The following is a 21,589-nucleotide window of genomic DNA, read 5'->3' as shown; positions in this document are numbered from 1 at the left end:
AAATGTTCCTTTAAGGAATCCCTCCGATTTGACCCCTCTGCAATGGTTATACTGGGATCTTACACAAGTGGCAGTCTCCTGCGGGACAGAAGGTGACCCCCATCCGCCCGGGCGCTTGTATCCGGTGTATGGCACATGGATCACTCCTGCCTTGGGGTTGCTACCTCAGCAATTTTCTACTAAGATGATTATAATAGTTACATCTGAAGGTGACTGGTTATACTGGTTCTGTATCGCACCCACTACGGCACTGACTTGATGAGAGTCGTCAACTTTCCCAGCTTGGTCCCACTACAACAGAAGTGTTACTGGGTCGGGGCCAGGGCTGGTTTTAATCCCTCCATTAGCGCTGCTGATGTGATAACGCTGATACATCCTAAAGGCTTTTTATGTTATTAGTGGGAAGTGTCTGCAGCCAATCTGATCTAACCCATAAGAACCAGCAGGAAGAATACTTGGGGGACGTCCCTGGGACGTCTCCATGTGCAATATACGAGACTACCCATGGGTGCAAGTCTTCATCAATCTTCTATTCTACAATCTTACAGGGTATGCTCAGCAATGTTCCAGGTCAAATATTTCATGTCACTCAGTATATCTTTTTCCGATACAGAGACCCAAATCTCCAGCTTCCTTTCACACAGCCATAGGATATCATGATACAATTCGGTCTGTCTGTGGCCAACAGTAGAGGGAGCTCACTGAATACAGATTATACAGCCACCACTAGAGGGAGCTCACTGCATACAGATTATACAGCCACCACTAGAGGGAGCTCACTGCATACAGATTATACAGCCACCACTAGAGGCAGCTCACTGCATACAGATTATACAGCCACCACTAGAGGGAGCTCACTATATACAGATTATACAGCCACCACTAGAGGGAGCTCACTGCATACAGATTATACAGCCACCACTAGAGGCAGCTCACTGCATACAGATTATACAGCCACCACTAGAGGGAGCTCACTATATACAGATTATACAGCCACCACTAGAGGGAGCTCACTGCATACAGATTATACAGCCACCACTAGAGGGAGCTCACTACATACAGATTATACAGCCACCACTAGAGGGAGCTCACTGCATACAGATTATACAGCCACCACTAGGGGGAGCTCACTACATACAGATTATACAGCCACCACTAGAGGGAGCTCACTGAATACAGATTTATACAGCCACCACTAGAGGGAGCTCACTACATACAGATTATACAGCCACCACTAGAGGGAGCTCACTACATACAGATTATACAGCCACCACTAGAGGGAGCTCACTACATACAGATTATACAGCCACCACTAGGGGAGTTCACTGCATACAGATTATACAGCCACCACTAGGGGGAGCTCACTACATACAGATTATACAGCCACCACTAGGGGAGTTCACTGCATACAGATTATACAGCCACCACTAGGGGGAGCTCACTACATACAGATTATACAGCCACCACTAGAGGGAGCTCACTGCATACAGATTATACAGCCACCACTAGAGGGAGCTCACTGCATACAGATTATACAGCCACCACTAGAGGCAGCTCACTGCATACAGATTATACAGCCACCACTAGAGGGAGCTCACTATATACAGATTATACAGCCACCACTAGAGGGAGCTCACTGCATACAGATTATACAGCCACCACTAGAGGCAGCTCACTGCATACAGATTATACAGCCACCACTAGAGGGAGCTCACTATATACAGATTATACAGCCACCACTAGAGGGAGCTCACTGCATACAGATTATACAGCCACCACTAGAGGGAGCTCACTACATACAGATTATACAGCCACCACTAGAGGGAGCTCACTGCATACAGATTATACAGCCACCACTAGGGGGAGCTCACTACATACAGATTATACAGCCACCACTAGAGGGAGCTCACTGAATACAGATTTATACAGCCACCACTAGAGGGAGCTCACTACATACAGATTATACAGCCACCACTAGAGGGAGCTCACTACATACAGATTATACAGCCACCACTAGAGGGAGCTCACTACATACAGATTATACAGCCACCACTAGGGGAGTTCACTGCATACAGATTATACAGCCACCACTAGGGGGAGCTCACTACATACAGATTATACAGCCACCACTAGGGGAGTTCACTGCATACAGATTATACAGCCACCACTAGGGGGAGCTCACTGCATACAGATTATACAGCCACCACTAGAGGGAGCTCACTACATACAGATTATACAGCCACCACTAGAGGGAGATCACTACATACAGGTTATACAGCCACCACTAGAGGGAGCTCACTGCATACAGATTATACAGCCACCACTAGAGGGAGATCACTGCATACAGATTATACAGCCACCACTAGAGGGAGGAAACTGCATACAGATTATACAGCCACCACTAGAGGGAGATCACTACATACAGATTATACAGCCACCACTAGAGGGAGCTCACTACATACAGATTATACAGCCACCACTAGGGGGAGCTCACTACATACAGAATTTACAGCCACCACTAGAGGGAGCTCACTACATACAGATTATGCAGCCATCACTAGAGGAAGCTAACTGTATATTGATTTATACAGTGATCACTAGAGGGAGATCACGGCATACAGATTTATATAACCCCCACTAGGGGGAGGCCCCTGTATACAGTTTTATATAACCACCACTAGGGGGAAGCTCACTATATACAGATTTATACAGTTCACATCGATCTTCCGAAATCTACTTAAAGCGGTTGTTCCACCATAATGACCTATGCACAGCGGTCTGACGGACGGTGGTCTGACTGCTGGGACCGCCACAGATCAGAGAAATGGACAGGGCCACCCGTCTTCTGGTACATGAAGACCCCTCTGAATTTAGCTTACTCTCAGTACAGCTTCTGATGTGATGTGACATCCAGACGCAGCCCTGCTCAGCCGACTGACCGTCCACAGACTGCCAATGAGATCCAGGATGGACTGTGGCCCAGAAAACGTCTTCTTTGCAGACATTAAACAGGCGATGATACATGTTCCTGCAGCTCTTTAGTAAACCCATTAAAGAACGGCAGGTGTGCCAAAGTCAGCGGCCATGCTCCTCCGACTGCTGCATAATTCAGAAGTACATGTAGAGGTGCTATATGTGCGCAGGCAATAACAGCGGGATCACTGAGGTAGGAGGCACGACGTGTACTGTGCCAGGTCCAGAGATAATGGCGGAGATTCATCATCCATACTGTCCTTAGGCTGGGTTCACTCCGATACCAGACACATACACTGGTAACCAGTGCGGAGAGCTGGTGCACACCTTCAAACTGCCTTACTTTACAATGAGTCTAGCCTAGCTTCTGATCAATGGGGTCTGATGGAGCCATAACCGTTTTAATGCCCCCCTGGAGAGCAGCTTATCTGGAGATGCCTGGAACTGCAGCCCACTCCACTCATGTCACTGTGGTCCCTGCACTACACGGATCATCAGGGGTCCCAGGTATTGGACCCCACAATCAAAGATCAAAGGCCTAAACAGGAAATGGCATATAGTGACTCCACCAGCAGAATAGTGAGTGCAGCTCTGGAGTAGAATACAGGATGTAACTCAGGATCAGTACAGGATTGTAATGTATGTATACAGTGACTGCACCAGCAGAATAGTGAGTGCAGCTCTGGAGTATAATACAGGATGTAACTCAGGATAAGTAATATAATGTATGTACACAGTGACTGCACCAGCAGAATCGTAAGGGCAGAATAGTGAGTGCAGCTCTGGAATATAATACAGGATTTAACTCAGGATCAGTACAGGATAAGTAATGTAATGTATGTACACAGTGACTGCACCAGCAGAACAGTGAGTGCAGCTCTGGAGTATAATACAGGATGTAACTCAGGATCAGTACAGGATAAGTAATGTAATGTATGTACACAGTGACTGCACCAGCAGAATAGTGAGTGCAGCTCTGGAGTATAATACAGGATGTAACTCAGGATCAGTACAGGATAAGTAATGTATGTACACAGTGACTACACCAGCAGAATAGTGAGTGCAGCTCTGGAGTATAATACAGGATGTAACTCAGGATCAGTACAGGATAAGTAATGTATGTACACAGTGACTGCACCAGCAGAATAGTGAGTGCAGCTCTGGAGTATAATACAGGATGTAACTCAGGATCAGTGCAGGATAAGTAATGTATGTACACAGTGACTACACCAGCAGAATAGTGAGTGCAGCTCTGGAGGATAATACAGGATGTAACTCAGGATCAGTACAGGATAAGTAATGTATGTACACAGTGACTGCACCAGCAGAATAGTGAGTGCAGCTCTGGAGTATAATACAGTATGTAACTCAGGATCAGTACAGGATAAGTAATGTATGTACACAGTGACTGCACCAGCAGAATAGTGAGTGCAGCTCTGGAGTATAATACAGGATGTAACTCAGGATCAGTACAGGATAAGTAATGTAATGTATGTACACAGTGACTGCACCAGCAGAATAGTGAGTGCAGCTCTGGAGTATAATACAGGATGTAACTCAGGATCAGTACAGGATAAGTAATGTATGTACTCAGGGACTCCACCAGCAGAATAGTGAGTGCAGCTCTGCAGTATAATGCAGGATGTAATTTGATAAAGATAATGTCATGCAATTAAAAAGTGACTAAACTTTTTATGATGTAAAGAGACATTAAGGCTCCATTCACACCTCCGTGGTATATTGCGGATCCGCAATACACCCGGCCGGCACCCCCATAGAACTGCCTATTCTTGTCCTCAATTGCAGACAAGAATAGGACATGTTCTATTTTTCTCTGGAGCTGCGGACCGGAAGATCGTGGGCGCGCTCCGAAAATGCGGATGCAGACAGCACACCTGCCCCATAGAGAATAAATGGGAACGGAGGCGGACCCATTATTACGGACGTGTGAATGGAGCCTTAGAGGTGACCTCTCGGTCTCATTGGTTCTCCCGCTCACTTACTTTTGGCCTCTTCCATTCCACTCCTTGTACTCGCTGAGTCTTGTAGAACAGGGAATCGTTGTTGGCCGGGAATAGAGGGTCTTCAAAAAGTTCCTTCTTCCTCTGGCATTCTTTCTTCAGGGTGTAAAACTGCTGGTTCCCAAATTCCGTCACCGATGAAAACATTCTTCATAAGATCGCCTGATGGAACCACAAAATCACGTTGTAGTGTGAGACAAGTTTATGAATTTATTTTTATGCTACTTTTATTTTGTGGGGCCAAAAAATACAACATCAAATTGGCCCCTGGAGTCTAAAGTCAAAATCCATTCACTGACTTTAACAGAGGTCTTGAAAATAGTCAGGATCTGATTCATCTTACATAATGCTGGAAAATCCCTTTACACTTTAACTGATGCAATTCATGTCAGATCAAAAAAATAATAAAAGTTTGTGCGCCCTGCTCTACTCATATCCAAAAGCACTGTCCAGCCCTGCAGTGGGTGGCACACCAGTAGTACCAGTAAGGAGGCGACCTAAGTGCTGGTATTGGGAGGGTACTACTCTGGGGAATTAAACCATACAGGAATCAAATTAGGGTAGTAACTGGATAGAGAGAAATTCCTTTAATCTGGCATCAGATAATCCAGAAAACTGAATAATTGGGGCATTGTTCTCCCTGTAACTTCCCGACCAGCACTACACGTATATTTTCTATTAAAGGAGATGGCCGATCTGTCCCTAACAGCTAATGTGTACTGTAACCCAGCTCTGATAATGGAGGTTATGGGGTTCTGTGTGACTGGCACTGTTATGGGCACTGTGTGACTGGCACTGTTATCGGGTTCCATGTTACTGCTACTGTTATGGGCACTGTGTGACTGGCACTGTTATGGGCACTGTGTTACTGGCACTGTTATGGAGCTCTGTGTGACTGGCACTGTTATGGGCACTGTGTTACTGGCACTGTTATGGGGCTCTGTGTGGCTGGCAATGTTATGGGGCTCTGTGTGACTGGCACTGTTATGGGGTTCTGTGTGACTGGCACTGTTATGGGGCTCTGTGTGACTGGCACTGTTATGGGGCTCTGTGTGACTGGCACTGTTATGGGGCTCCGTGAGACTGGCACTGTTATGGGGCTCTGTGTGACTGGCACTGTTATGGAGCTCTGTATGGCTGGCACTGTTATGGGCACTGTGTGACTGGCACTGTTATGGGCTCTGTGTGACTGGCACTGTTATGGGGCTCTGTGAGACTGGCACTGTTATGGGGCTCTGTGAGACTGGCACTGTTATGGGACTCTGTGTGACTGGCACTGTTATGAGCTCTGTGTGACTGGCACTGTTATGGGCTCTGTGTGACTGGCACTGTTATGGGGCTCTGTGAGACTGGCACTGTTATGGGGCTCTGTGAGACTGGCACTGTTATGGGACTCTGTGTGACTGGCACTGTTATGAGCTCTGTGTGACTGGCACTGTTATGGGGCTCTGTGTGGCTGGCAATGTTATGGGGCTCTGTGTGACTGGCACTGTATTGGGGCTCTGTGTGACTGGCACTGTATTGGGGCTCTGTGTAACTGGCACTGTTATGGAGCTCTGTATGGCTGGCACTGTTATGGGCACTGTGTGACTGGCACTGTTATGGGGCTCTGTGAGACTGGCACTGTTATGAGCACTGTGTGACTGGCACTGTTATGGAGCACTGTGTGACTGGCACTGTTATGGAGCACTGTGTGGCTGGCACTGTTATGGGCACTGTGTGGCTGGCACTGTTATGGGCACTGTGTGGCTGGCACTGTTATGGAGCTCTGTGTGACTGGCACTGTTATGGAGCTCTGTGTGACTGGCACTGTTATGGAGCTCTGTGTGACTGGCACTGTTATAGTCACTGTGTGACTAGCATTGTTATGAGCACTGTGTGACTGGCACTGTTATGGAGCTCTGTGTGACTGGCACTGTTATGGGGCACTGTGTGGCGGGCACTGTTATGGGGCACTGTGTGGCTGGCACTGTTATGGGCACTGTGTGACTGGCACTGTGTGGCGGGCACTGCTATAGGGCTCTGTGTGGCTGGCACTGTTATGGGCACTGTGTGACTGGCACTGTTATGGGGCACTGTGTGGCGGGCACTGTTATGGGGCACTGTGTGGCGGGCACTGTTATGGGGCACTGTGTGGCGGGCACTGTTATGGGGCACTGTGTGGCTGGCACTGTTATGGGGCACTGTGTGGCTGGCACTGTTATGGGCACTGTGTGGCGGGCACTGCTATAGGGCTCTGTGTGGCTGGCACTGTTATGGGCACTGTGTGACTGGCACTGTTATGGGGCACTGTGTGGCGGGCACTGTTATGGGGCACTGTGTGGCGGGCACTGTTATGGGGCACTGTGTGGCGGGCACTGTTATGGGGCACTGTTATGGGGCACTGTGTGGCGGGCACTGTTATGGGGCACTGTGTGGCTGGCACTGTTATGGGGCACTGTGTGGCGGGCACTGTTATGGGGCACTGTGTGGCGGGCACTGTTATGGGGCACTGTGTGGCTGGCACTGTTATGGGCACTGTGTGACTGGCACTGTTATGGGGCCACTATTGGGCTGAGTGGGGCAAAACACAACACACTCCCCCCAGACATTTATGACGTCTACACCCCATATGGGGAGATCTGGCACAATCTAACAATGTGGCCCTTACGCCAGTTTCTGCACCCTGACCCATAGCCGTGGGGGTTCCCAGGAGCCTTCCATCTGTCTGCACACGATCAGTAGGGCCATCGCGCTCATTCACACTCAGAACCGGTTTTTCGGGCGCACGGCATTGTGGGAAGTCGTACAGAGAAGTTTGTAAACAGCAGAGATTGTCCGGATGCCAGACGTGAAACTCCATGAAAGCTGTGAAACTGCGGGGGATGAGTCAGCGACTAATGTCAGGGGAGCAGCTAATGAAAGGCACTGTGTGTGCCAACTGCCAGTCATCTGGGTGCCCGGAGCGTAATTAGTACATGGCTCCCCCGAAATCCCACACCTCCTACCATAGGAAACAGTAAAACCATTACAGGTTCCTCTTACTGCCTGCAGCGCCAAGGATGACGCCTCACAAACTACTCCAGGTGTTCGCGACAAGATTAAAGGGGGGTGTTCTAGCATCTTATTAAAGGGATATCACCATCGGAAACCCCCCAACCTCATCCTGCCCGGTGGTCTGGACTACGGGATCACGGCCCACTCGCTAAAAATCCAGAGGTGGGACTCATATCTACAAAACCTTCCTGGTGTGGGAGTGCCCCTTTAATCACTGCATAATGAAAAAAATCTGCAGCTTTTTCAAGATCTCTGCTTGCTGTCAGTGAACGGGTTCACATCCAAAGGCTGAAAACCCTAATATTTCTCAAAGCTAAAGGTTTGTTACAATCGTATCCGAATAACTAGCACGGATACATTGTATCGGCCTCAGGATGTACATAATGAATGCTGCCAGCAAGCAGAGATCTTGCAAATGATGAATCACTGAATCACAAAGTCTAGGAGAGAGTTGCAGAAGGTGTTGCAGACTGATGTTCTGCCCATCCACTATGCTTTACACTGCAGCTCTTCTTAATTAGGTTGGATGACAGGTTTAGACTCCTCACCCTGTTGGTGTAAAATATTGATGTTCACACAGATGTATCGATAAACCTAAATCCATGCTCACACAGATGCATCGCATAGATCTTGGGTTTCGTTGTCAATTTCAGCAGCGTTACTAAAATTGTTGTCCCTTAATAAATGCCGCCCTTGTGTGTCAGGATACTGGTGATACGGCCCCGTTAATGAAGAAGACGGGGGAGAATGACCATATGGCGGACAGATCTCATATACTTAAGACATGCTTAAAGGGGCTGTCCAGAAAAGGGCTCAGACCAGTGTAAAATAATAAAACAAGTCACACTCATCTCACCGATCCTGCACAGTTGGCAGCATAATTTGGGACAATAAGCCCCGCCCCCTGGGCCCGCTCCTAAATGCCTAGGAAGCGAAATACAAACCACCCACTTTGGGGTAAATTTGCAGGAACCTCACCCTCTTCTCTGGGGCTATTGGCCACAGGATATAATTATTCAGCCAATCATGGGCCACAGCTGTGTCCCGCCTCAGCCACTGATTGGCTGAGAGGTTATTTCCTGTGTGTCGAGAGGGATCGGGAAGTAAAGACCGGCGAGCACTGGGAAGCATAAGGAACGGGAGCAGCGGGGGATTGATGACTTTTGGTCGGGCAACCCCTTTAAGATGGAGACCCTCTTGCCTGACCCGCCCCGCAGTCAGGCCGCTCCTACCAGTTCCTGGGGCCCCTACAAGGTGACTCATCACTTCTGATCGCCTTGTGAGGCGCTCCTCGTACTTGGCTGTCCTCATCCTGACCCCACACACATCACTAATATAATGTACACAGCCGAGGGCCATCCCGTAAACAGTTTACCTCCGCTCGCCCTCTGAACGTCCGCTCGCCCTGCGCCTTAAGTGGATTACACAGCACAGAAGACATCAGATTATTTATGCCGGGGAGATAACGATGTCTCATAAGAAAGAAAGCAGAGAATATACTCCGTGTACTCCAGAACTTTCTAGTGCAGAACTATGCTGGCTGTCAGTGAATGGAAACACTCTGGCTAAAAACCTGTCCTGATAATGTGCAACTAAGGCTAGGTTCTGGCCTCGGTTTAATGGATATGCTGGGGCCTTTAATTGGCAGGAGGCGCGCAATCAGCCGGTGCCTGGGCTTACCATTAGGCCGGTTTCAGACGAGCGAGTTGACTGCGAGAAACACTCTCCGTGTGGGAGAACGATTTCCCGTCCTGAACTCTGCTCTTGTAACGGGATCTCATGGCATTCCTGCCAGACATTAGCTGTAGTGAACTGTACTGACATAATAATGCCATCAGTACAGTTCATGGCAGGGACACACTGCATTATAAATCATTACAATGCCGTGAGATCCCGTTAAAAGTGCAGAGTTCAGGATGGGAAATCACTCTCCGACTTGGAGCGGGTTTCTCGCTTAGGGTGTCACAGGCCGCATACGGCCAAGCCACGCCCCCCACCCGCAGCAACCAATAATGAAACAAGTTTGATGCAAACCCATGCACCCACTGGTTGCTGCGGCCTGGCTGCACCCTGGGGTTGGACCCTTAAAGCCTCTTGTAAAAATGTGAGGCTCACCCTGGTGCAGAGCTTGTTACGTGACTATGCTCTTCCGCTCTGCACCTACGCGAGCTGTCCACTATCAGGATCTGCCGGATCTGCACACCGACTGCCGCTAATTGCTGCGCTGTGCGTTCAACCGTGGTGCAGCCCGGCAGTCAGTGGTAATCCACATGTGGATCTGGTGGCCGCTCTGCGTATGGGTGCAATGACTGTAAATCTGTACTGTACTGCAGTGACCACACTATACACTGATACACTGTAACGAGCCCTGCATCTCTGTAAAGCTAGGTGCAGGTAGGACTCTCTGTTGTACAAAAGAACAGATCAACGCTGCAGTATTTTGTCCAGCAGAATGTCCCTAGCGGACCATGTGATCACACCTGGTCCTGTCAATCAAAGTGCAGAGTTCGCAGCAGTTGCAGAGAGAGCAGAGCCTCTAGGTGTAACAGTAACGCCCCCGTTGCTCCTAGAGGCTCATTTGCATATGTTAAAACATAATTTTTCTCAGCAATTCAGGCACATATGAACATGGGACCAACACAGAGGTCTTCAGCTGCCAAGTGCAAATGTAACAGGTCAGCCAGTGTCATAGGTACAAAACTGCTGACAGATGCCCTTTAAGAGGCCATCCCCATCTAAACAGACGCAGTTTGTTACGATTTTGCTGCAAAATAATGTGTTTTGACCGCACTGTGTGACTGTACTATAAGAGCAGTTCTACTGAGCAGTCACGTGTAGCCTGCAGGCGTCCCAACGAGGTGTTAACAATATAAGACCAGGCGGCCATTACCCTGATCCCAGCATTACCACTGATATCCTGCTAATCCCCCGCCGAGGAGGGGAAGTCACATGACCTGAATACCTGGATATAAGTGACGGGAGGCGAGGAGTATCACTCCTATCTGATAATCTGCAGCCATACAGGTGTGCGCCCCGTGCACCGGTCCCTATACTGGTAATCACCCAGAAATACACTCATTGGCAAGAAAATCCAGCACCAAAATACGGACACGGCCTCTAGCCTGGATACAAGATGAGATACGGCCTCTAGCCTGGATACAAGATGGGATACGGCCTCTAGCCTAGATACAAGATGAGATACGGCCTCTAGCCTGGATACAAGATGAGATACGGCCACTAGCCTGGATACAAGATGGGATACGGCCTCTAGCCTAGATACAAGATGAGATACGGCCTCTAGCCTGGATACAAGATGAGATACGGCCTCTAGCCTGGATACAAGATGAGATACGGCCTCTAGCCTGGATACAAGATGAGATACGGCCTCTAGCCTGGATACAAGATGAGATACGGCCTCTAGCCTGGATACAAGATGAGATACGGCCTCTAGTCTGGATACAAGATGAGATACAGCCTCTAGCCTGGATACAAGATGAGATACGGCCTCTAGTCTGGATACAAGATGAGATACGGCCTCTAGCCTGGATACAAGATGAGATACGGCCTCTAGCCTGGATACAAGATGAGATACGGCCTCTAGTCTGGATACAAGATGAGATACAGCCTCTAGCCTAGATACAAAATGAGATACGGCCTCTAGCCTGGATACAAGGTGACATACGGTTGGCATGGAGGCATATCGTGCAGCACATTTACCCACAGGGCCTGTAGATCCTGCACACTGGTAGGTTGGTGAGGATCACATGTGGCGGTAGAATGTCCTGCACAAATCACTGTTAGTCCCCATTGTATCATTACTAGAGGTAACGGACTGTCATATGTGATGGCTCTGCAGATCATCACACCAGCAGTTGGGGCAGTGTGTCCTCCACAGCAAGACAGGATTGAAGCCCTCACCTCCTGTCATAGTTCGGAGCGGGAAGAAAAGTAAGAGCGCGTCTGATCCCCGCGTCTGATCTTCTAGATCTGCTCAAGTCAACTGTAAAATGTAATACTGTGAAGTGGAGGTGTCTAGGAGTAACAGCTCAGCCACGAGCCACTGAGCAAGGCCACAGAGCACTAAAGCGCATGGTGTGTGTCACCCACTACAGATTCCACACTGCCCCTGGAGGAGACGTCAGCCCAAGAACTGAGCGTCAGGAGATCCATGAAATGGGTTTCCATCTTCGAGCAGCTGCTCAATGCCAAGAGGCAGTTGGAGTAGTGTAAAGCACATCATTACTCAAAGTCTAAGATCAACATGCTCAATGCCAAGAGGCATCTGGAGTGGTATAAAACATGTCATCACTGGACGAAACACGTTCTCTGGAGTGATGAATCACCTCTCACTTTCTGGCAGTCTGATGGGTATATCTAGGATTGGTGGTCCCCTGCCATTGAGCCTTTTGGCACTGAAGCCTTAATGTAGGATATATTTGGATGCGACGAGTAACGCTTCAACAGGTTTCATCTTAAATTAAGCAGTAAACCCGCTGGGAAGACTCTTTCCCATACAAAGATGGATCCCAGGAGCCGAGGATGGATAATGACTTCTCTTATTAGCTGCAGAAGGTGGAAAATTCAGTAAAGGCAAAGATGTTTGATCGGTTTCCTAGCAGAAGTTCCTCCAGAGACTCATCTCCAGCCAGAGACAGATGGACACATGGAATCGGCACAAATTACTGATTAAGAAAAGAATCGATTCCATGTTACTGTGGTGATCAGGAGTAATTTCTACCTCTTTCCACTCCTAGGTCAGGAACCTTCACCCTACTCAATATACTCCACCGTACACCAGAGCCAGCTTCCCAGCCTCCCATCCAATAACCAGTTTCACCCAACCAGTCTAACCCAGCCTTCAAACTACAGTCATGTGAAAAAATTAGGACACCCTTTGAAAGCATGTGGTTTTTTGTAACATTTTTAATAAAAGGTTATTTCATCTCCGTTTCAACAATACAGAGAGATTAAAGTAATCCAACTAAACAAAGAAAACTGAAGAAAAGTCTTTTCAAGATCTTCTGTAAATGTCATTCTACAAAAATGCCTATTCTAACTGAGGAAAAAGATAGGACACCCTCACATGTATTCCCTCTTAAATTGGCTCAGATCTCACACAGGTATATCACACCAGGTGCACATAATTAGTAGATCGTTACTCTGCATGTTGAATGAGGCTTGCCCTATTTAAACCTCAGACATTTAGTTTGGTGTGCTCCTGACTGTTGAAGTGAGAGTGAGCACCATGGTGAGAGCAAAAGAGCTGTCAGAGGACTTTAGAAAAAAGATTGTAGCAGCCTATGAGTCTGGGAAGGGATTTAAAAAGATCTCAAAAGATTTTGAAATCAGCCATTCCACTGTCCGGAAGATAGTCTACAAGTGGAGGGCTTTCAAAACAACTGCCAACATGCCCAGGACTGGTCGCCCCAGCAAGTTCACCCCAAGAGCAGACCGCAAGATGCTAAAAGAGGTCTCCAAAAACCCTAAAGTGTCATCTCGAGAACTACAGCAGGCTCTGGCTACTGTTGATGTAGAAGTACATGCCTCTACAATCAGAAAGAGACTGTACAAGTTTAACTTGCATGGGAGGTGTGCAAGGAGGAAACCTTTGCTTTCCAAGAGAAACATCGAGGCCAGACTGACATTTGCCAGATATAAAGTTGACAAAGACCAGGACTTCTGGAATAATGTTCTTTGGACAGATGAGTCCAAAATTGAATTATTTGGACACAACAGCAGAGGACATGTTTGGCGTAAACCAAACACAGCATTCCAAGAAAAGAACCTCATACCAACTGTGAAGCATGGAGGTGGAAGTGTCATGGTTTGGGGCTGCTTTGCTGCAGCAGGACCTGGTCAGCTCACCATCATAGAATCCACGATGAATTCTACTGTGTATCAGAAGGTGCTTGAAGAACATGTGAGACCATCAGTTAGAAAATTAAAGCTGAAGCGGAACTGGACCATGCAACATGACAATGACCCAAAACATACTAGTAAATCAACCAAAGATTGGCTGAAAAAGAAGAAATGGAGAGTCCTGGAATGGCCAAGTCAAAGTCCAGATTTGAATCCCATTGAGATGCTGTGGGGTGACTTGAAAAGGGCTGTACGTGCAAGAAACCCCTCAAACATCTCACAGCTGAAAAAGTTCTGCATTGAGGAGTGGGGTAAAATTTCCTCAGACCGATGTCGAAGACTGGTAGATGGCTACAAGAACCGTCTCACTGCAGTTATTTCAGCCAAAGGAGGTAACACTCGCTATTAGGGGCAAGGGTGTCCTATCTTTTTCCTCAGTTAGAATAGGCATTTTTGTAGAATGACATTTACAGAAGATCTTGAAAAGACTTTTCTTCAGTTTTCTTTGTTTAGTCGGATTACTTTAATCTCTCTGTATTGTTGAAACGGAGATGAAATAACCTTTTATTAAAAATGTTACAAAAAACCACATGCTTTCAAAGGGTGTCCTAATTTTTTCACATGACTGTATACCAGTTTCCCCTAACCTCAAAGACATTTCCAGCCTCCAACCCAGCACCTGTTTTCTCCAGCCTTTATTTCGGTACAAGTTATACCTAGCCTCCATCCCATAACCAGTTTAATTAAACCAGTCTAACCCAGCCTCCATCCCATAACCAGTTTCACCCAACCAGCACTAGTTACCCTCAGCTTCCAACCTGGCACCAGTTTCCCCTAGCCCCAAACTGAGACTTCGGCCTCAACCCATAATCAATCTCTCCCACCCCAAGCCTCCAACCCAGCACCAGTTTCCTCCAGCCTTCAACCCACCATTAGTTACCCCTAGTCTCTACTCCAACTCAGCACTGGTTATCCCTATTCTCTAACCCAACTCACAGCCAGCCTCCTCTAGCCTCCATCTCACACAACACAAGTTCATACTCTCTATAAAAAAGGCATATAGACATGGTGGAGGATTCACAGATGGACCATCGCCAACTGCTATGAGTGCCATGTAACACATCATTCCCCTGCAGAGGGTATGTGCTCCCACTCAAAAGGGGATGCTAGCATAATCCACCATAATAGTCATAGAATGGAAAGGTCAGGGGTATGTGGGCAGCACAGAGCGGTGCCCCCTATGGGTGGCCTGTGCCGGCTCTCCGCCCTGGGGCTCAGTCTATGGAGATTACTTACCAGGATCTGTTACAGTAATATAGAAAGGCAGCATCCAAAATCTCATTGATAAAAGTAAAGCCATGGATTTTGGAGGTACAATCCAACACACAGCAGATCTATGCAGCAAGAGCACAACAAGGGAGCGTCCTATGGGCGCAGGTAACATCTGCCAGTAACGTTACAGTCATGCAATCCTGCAGTTACTGGAAACGTCGTCCACTAACCTGATAGTCTGGCTCTCCCTCAATCTTGTTATGGGAAGTATGTTGCTTTGGGGCTTCTTACAATGAATGTCAAACAAGAAAGTGAGGAGTAAAGTCCATACAATCGCACACGTTGGGTGCGGTTCATGGTGAGACTGACCACTAATTACTAACAGCCTATTCACACTGCACAGCAGAGAACTGGAGCAACGCAAGTAATAGACCAGGGGTGCACAACCTGCGGCCCCCCCGAGCCATGGTTTGCGGCCCCCCGTCCTGTTGGGCATGAACACAGCTGATCCTGATCCAGCTGTGTCACTGCCCGGAGCGCCGCACAGGTTTTGCTCCTGCACTGTAGCAGGACGGAAAGGGTCCCCGGCTGTTAGTGAGAGCGGGGAAGGCGAGGAGAAGACGGAAGCGCTGTCTATGAGTGTGGACCCGTGATCGCTGGGTGTCGGGGGCAGAGGAGCGCAGAGTTGCAGGGTCAGTAGACCCTGATCAGCTCTGTCCTGGTCCTGGTTTTCCTGTAACTGGGGCTCCTTTTGGATTCTCCAGTTACAGTGGAAATAGTAAAAAAAATAAATAAATTATGGTCTCCCAAACATCTTTCAGTGACTTCTTGGGGACAAATTATGCGATACAGATATAAATATTAAAAAAAAGTAAAAAGATCATTTAAAAAAAATTGAGACTAAATAAAAATATATATATAATAAAAGAGAAATAAAATAAGTGGCACAAAAAAAAAATATATAATACAATAAAAGAGTGTTCACTGTCCTGTCTTTTTATGACCCCTTCGGGGACATGTTATGTGGCATAAATGGATTTTTAAAAATAAATAATAAAAAACTAATAAAATAAAAAGGAAATCAAAAAAGAAAAAAATATATAAAATACCCAAAAAATAAAAAATAAAAAGGAAAAGTGTTCATTGTCCTCCAACAGTTTTTTTATGACCTCTTGAGGAACAGATTATGTGGCAAAAATATATTTAAAAAAATAAGTAAGGCTACTTTCACACGGGCGTTTTGAATTCCGTTTGTGAGATCCTCATTTCACCCCCAATGCATTCTGAATGGATAAGGATCCGTTCAGAATGCATCAGTTTGGCTCCGTTCCGCCTTCATTCCGCTCTGGATGCGGAAACCAAAACGCGGCTTGCAGCGTTTTGGTGTCCGCCTGGCGATGCGGAGCCAAACGGATCCGTCCTGACTTACAATTTAAGTCAATGGGGACGGAGCCGTTTTCACTGACACAATATGGTGCAATTGAAAATGGATCCGTCCCTTATTGACTTTCAATGTAAGTCAGGACGGATCCGTTTTTTAAAAAGAATAATGTAAACGGATCCGTTCTGAACGGATGCAAGCGTTTGCATTATAGGTGCGGATCCGTCTGTGCAGATACCAGACGGATCCGCACCAAACGCCGGTGTGAAAGTAGCCTAATAAACCAATTGTAAAAAAATAATACAATAAAATACAAATAAAAGTAAAAAATTTAAAGTGCAAAATTTTAAAAACTGACGGTGTCCCCCAAAGTCTTTTTACGACCTCTTGGGGGACATATTATGTAGCAGAAATATATTAAAAATTAAGTAAAAAAATAAATAATTTTTTACATAAAAGAAAAAACACTCACACCAACCATAACTGTCACCATTACCGCCCTATTCACGTGAAACTATACATATTATATAACAAAACGGCCTACACAAAATAGGGAACTAATTATAATAATTTATTTTGGTGTCAGTTTGCATTTTTAAAGAATAAGAAGCTATAGTTTGAAAAAAAAAATGTAAAAAAAAAAAAAAAAAATCTTTTAAAAAACGTTTTGAAGTTTCCCCCAAATAAAAATTGTTGCAAAAATAATTTTAGTAGTCCAACAAATAGTAGATAATTACAACCGTTTGAACCACCACGCGCACTAAATCACAAAAAAAGTGTCCTTTTCAGGCCTGGTCATTAAAGTGTTAATCAATAAGCGCTGCAGGGCCCCTATAACTGGGGGCAGGAGGCGGTAATAACCAGTGAGCGCCGTCCTCTGCAGTGAAGGAAAGCGCTGATTTATGAACAGGAGGCAGGATGGAAGGAAATGTCGCCACTTTTCTGGTAAAAATGTTATTAAACAAGTTCCTGCCACAAGGCCTCTGAAACAGAAGATTCATACTTACCTGCTCCACTCCGGTCCTCTACTCTGCCCCCGCAGCCTCCATCTTCCGGTCCCCATGCTGTTTACACCTGGCAGTGCATGGCCAGGGTCACTTGCACGGCTCCAGTCAATGACTGGCTTCAGAAGTGACACGCTGCTTGTGGCCACATCACCGCCTGAGCCAGTCATTGGCTGGAGTGGTGTATGACCATGTCCATGCAGTGCCAGGTGTACACAGCGGGGGCAGTGCGAAGGAGCGGAGCTGCGGGGAGCAGGTAAGTATAAGGCCTCTTTCACACGGCCGTTGCGGAAAAATGTACGGGTGCGTTGCGGGAACACGCGCGATTTTTCCGCGCGAGTGCAAAACATTGTCATGCGTTTTGCACGTGCTTGAGAAAAATCGCGCATGTTTGGTACCCAAACCCGAACTTCTTCACAGAAGTTCGGGCTTGGGATTGATGTTCTGAAGATTGTATTATTTTCCCTTATAACATGGTTATAAGGGAAAATAATAGCATTCTGAATACAGAATGCATAGCATAATAGTGCTGGAAGGGTTAATAATAATAATAATTTAACTCACCTAATCTGTCTTGATCTTAGCTGTCTGCAGCAACAGGACCTGTGGTGACCTCTGTTTTTCTAGGACCTGTGGTGACATCACTCCGGTCATCACATGATCCATCACATGATCTTTTACCATGGTGATGGATCATGTGATGACTGGAGTGACGTCACCACAGGTCCTGTTGCTGCACAAAGCTCAGATGAAGATAGAAGGAGATGCCGGCTTCGTGATCAAGTGGACTAAGGTGAGTTAAAATTTATTTTTATTTTTTTTAACCCCTCCAGCGCTATTATACTATGCATTCTGTATTCAGAATGCTATTATTTTCCCTTTTAACCATGTTATAATGGAAAATAATAATGATCGGGTCTCCATCCCGATCGTCTCTTAGCAACCGTGTGTGAAAATCGCACCGCATCCGCACTTGCTTGCGAGTGCTTGCGATTTTCACGCAACCCCATTCATTTCTATGGGGCCTGCGTTACGTGAAAAACGCACAAGATAGAGCATGCTGCGATTTTCACGCAACGCACAAGTGATGCGTGAAAATCACCACTCATGTGAACAGCCCCATAGAAATGAATGGGTCCGGATTTAGTGCGGGTGCAATGCTTTCAACTCACGCATCGCACCCGCGTGGAATACTCGCCCGTGTGAAAGGGGCCTAAGTCTTCGGTTTCAGGGGCTATGCTGCAGAACGATATTTGGGACAATTACTGGGGAAAAGTGTTCATAGGAGCGCTCATATCTTATATCTGGCCGGTATAATCGTGCAGCTGATCAGTCGATACACAAGGAATCGCTCGTTTGTCGGCTGATTTGCATATTTTATCAGGATGAAAGATGTCCGATTATCTGCAGCACATCTCACTGTGTAATCTAAATGAAGGCGGAATGACCGTGCAGCGATCGCTCCTCCCCAGTCACTTTGCACTGGCTTGTGTAATAGGCAGATGAGCGCCGAGCAACATTTTTTTTTATTTGCGGCCCCTTGAAATAGAGCGATGTGACAATGCGGCCCCCAGATGAAAAAAGGTTGTGCACCCCTGTAATAGACCTAGAAATAGCAAGTTCACTAAGATACTTCATACTACACAAAGAGCAAATCCACTGTAGTTGGCTGGGTGTGCTAGATCCTGTTGCCTAGCAACCATATGACTTTGGGTGACTACCTTTTAAGACCATGCGATGCAGTCACATGCGTCTCCATAATGCAGCGGGGGTTTATAGAAAAATATTATTATACCCTAACCTTAGGACCGACCAAGTCTGCTCCACTATCTGATAAACTTGAGATCCTCAAAGGCAAACTTGCTCTCCTGGCCCTCCCCCGAGGAGCTACTATGCCTGCAATACAAGTAGCTCCGCCCCTGCTTAGAAAGGCTTAAAAACTGGGGATGCTGGATAAAATTCATCTTTATGGTCACTACTCCAATGACTCTAAGAGCAGCTGTCAGCAGGCTCAACCCTATCAAACCGGGAACACTGCCTGGTAGCGCTTATTCTGCTGTAGAAGAATGTTTGTAATATACTTACCATTCCAAAGTTGCGTTGATCGGCGGCTCTGGAACCCGGTCACATGACACTTCTAACAACATCAGGTCCATTACCAGGTTACTGGCTTGTGCGACGGACAGAACGTCGTTCCCTCTGTGGCCGGGGCCAGAACTATGCGCAGATAAGGTGGATTCAGGAGTTTGCAACATGACGTCAGATGATAAAGAGGTTCTTCAGAAGAGAAGCTTCACACGACTGGGTTTCAGAGCAGCAGATCCATGATATTTTGGAACATTAAGTATATTGCAAACTTTCTCTTACAGGTGTGTTCTGTGTGATTAAACTGGGTTTGCTGGATCCGCTGGGTGTTAGGTTCTCCTCAATGTGCACCACCTAAATGGTTAAATTACTGAGCATCAACCCAAGGTTTTGATGGCTGATCCCCATAATACCGGAGAATGTCCCCTAAGATAATTACAGGCAGGTCATGTGCAAACACAGCTCTGCTGAATCCTCCAAGGGACCGAAATGGCGTTCTCTGCAGAAACCTTCCACATTAAACGCTTCCACCCTGCGGTCACCGATCCAATCTCGAGCTGATCAATCCTGACCTCTCAGCAGCAGCTTTTTCCACTAATGTACTCTAAGTGAGCACATTAATTTACAGCTAAAACCTCCGGACACAAATCCCACAAATCTGAGAAAAACCTTATTAATGATGGATGGAGGGGACGAAAGGTGCAAAGGCGTCAGCAAAAACGGAACAAATCTATCACCCAGTGTTTGTATGATGTCTGTGCAGTAAGAAGACTTCCTTGTACAAGTAGTCAGTGGTACAGTCCGGTCTCTACATTGTAGGAGCTCTACACCCCCTGTAGTCAGTGGTACAGTCCGGTCTCTACATTGTAGGAGCTCTACACCCCCTGTAGTCAGTGGTACAGTCCGGTCTCTACATTGTAGGAGCTCTACACCCCCTGTAGTCAGTGGTACAGTCCGGTCTCTACATTGTAGGAGCTCTACACCCCCTGTAGTCAGTGGTACATTCCGATCTCTACATTGTAGGAGCTCTACACCCCCTGTAGTCAGTGGTACAGTCCGGTCTCTACATTGTAGGAGCTCTACACCCCCTGTAGTCAGTGGTACAGTCCGGTCTCTACATTGTAGCAGCTCTACACCCCCTGTAGTCAGTGGTACAGTCCGATCTCTACATTGTAGGAGCTCTACACCCCCTGTAGTCAGTGGTACAGTCCGATCTCTACATTGTAGGAGCTCTACACCCCCTGTAGTCAGTGGTACAGTCCGGTCTCTACATTGTAGGAGCTCTACACCCCCTGTAGTCAGTGGTACAGTCCGGTCTCTACATTGTAGGAGCTCTACGCCCTCTGTAGTCAGTGGTACAGTCCGGTCTCTACATTGTAGGAGCTCTGCACCCCCTGTAGTCAGTGGTACAGTCCGGTCTCTACATTGTAGGAGCTCTACACCCCCTGTAGTCAGTGGTACAGTCCGGTCTCTACATTGTAGGAGCTCTACACCCCCTGTAGTCAGTGGTACAGTCTGGTCTCTACATTGTAGCAGCTCTACACCCCCTGTAGTCAGTGGTACAGTCCGGTCTCTACATTGTAGGAGCTCTACACCCCCTGTAGTCAGTGGTACAGTCCGGTCTCTACATTGTAGGAGCTCTACACCCCCTGTAGTCAGTGGTACAGTCCGGTCTCTACATTGTAGGAGCTCTGCACCCCCTGTAGTCAGTGGTAAAGTCAGGTCTCTACATTGTAGCAGCTCTACACCTCCTGTAGTCAGTGGTACAGTCCGGTCTCTACATTGTAAGAGCTCTACACCCCCTATAGTCAGTGGTACAGTCCGATCTCTACATTGTAGGAGCTCTACACCCCCTGTAGTCAGTGGTACAGTCCGGTCTCTACATTGTAAGAGCTCTACACCCCCTATAGTCAGTAGTACAGTCCGGTCTCTACACTGTAGCGACTCTACACCCCCTG

General features: G+C 47.1%; 1 protein-coding gene across 1 annotated transcript in view; it reads right to left on the bottom strand.

The window, feature by feature from the left end:
- The window catches only part of CAPN5 (calpain 5), a 77,420-nt gene that overhangs the window by 47,029 nt on the left and 8,802 nt on the right, over positions 1-21,589 (bottom strand). Inside the window, exon 2 of the mRNA XM_044286098.1 lies at positions 4,977-5,156. Coding sequence (XP_044142033.1) covers positions 4,977-5,141 — 165 coding nt within the window. The 5' untranslated portion in view covers positions 5,142-5,156. The remainder of the gene's footprint in view (positions 1-4,976; positions 5,157-21,589) is intronic.

The sequence above is a fragment of the Bufo gargarizans genome, chromosome 3 (assembly GCF_014858855.1).
Source record: "Bufo gargarizans isolate SCDJY-AF-19 chromosome 3, ASM1485885v1, whole genome shotgun sequence".
In the NCBI taxonomy this organism is placed as follows: domain Eukaryota; kingdom Metazoa; phylum Chordata; class Amphibia; order Anura; family Bufonidae; genus Bufo; species Bufo gargarizans.
Note: the sequence above shows the minus strand (reverse complement) of the source record. Positions and strands in the feature narration are given on the sequence as shown.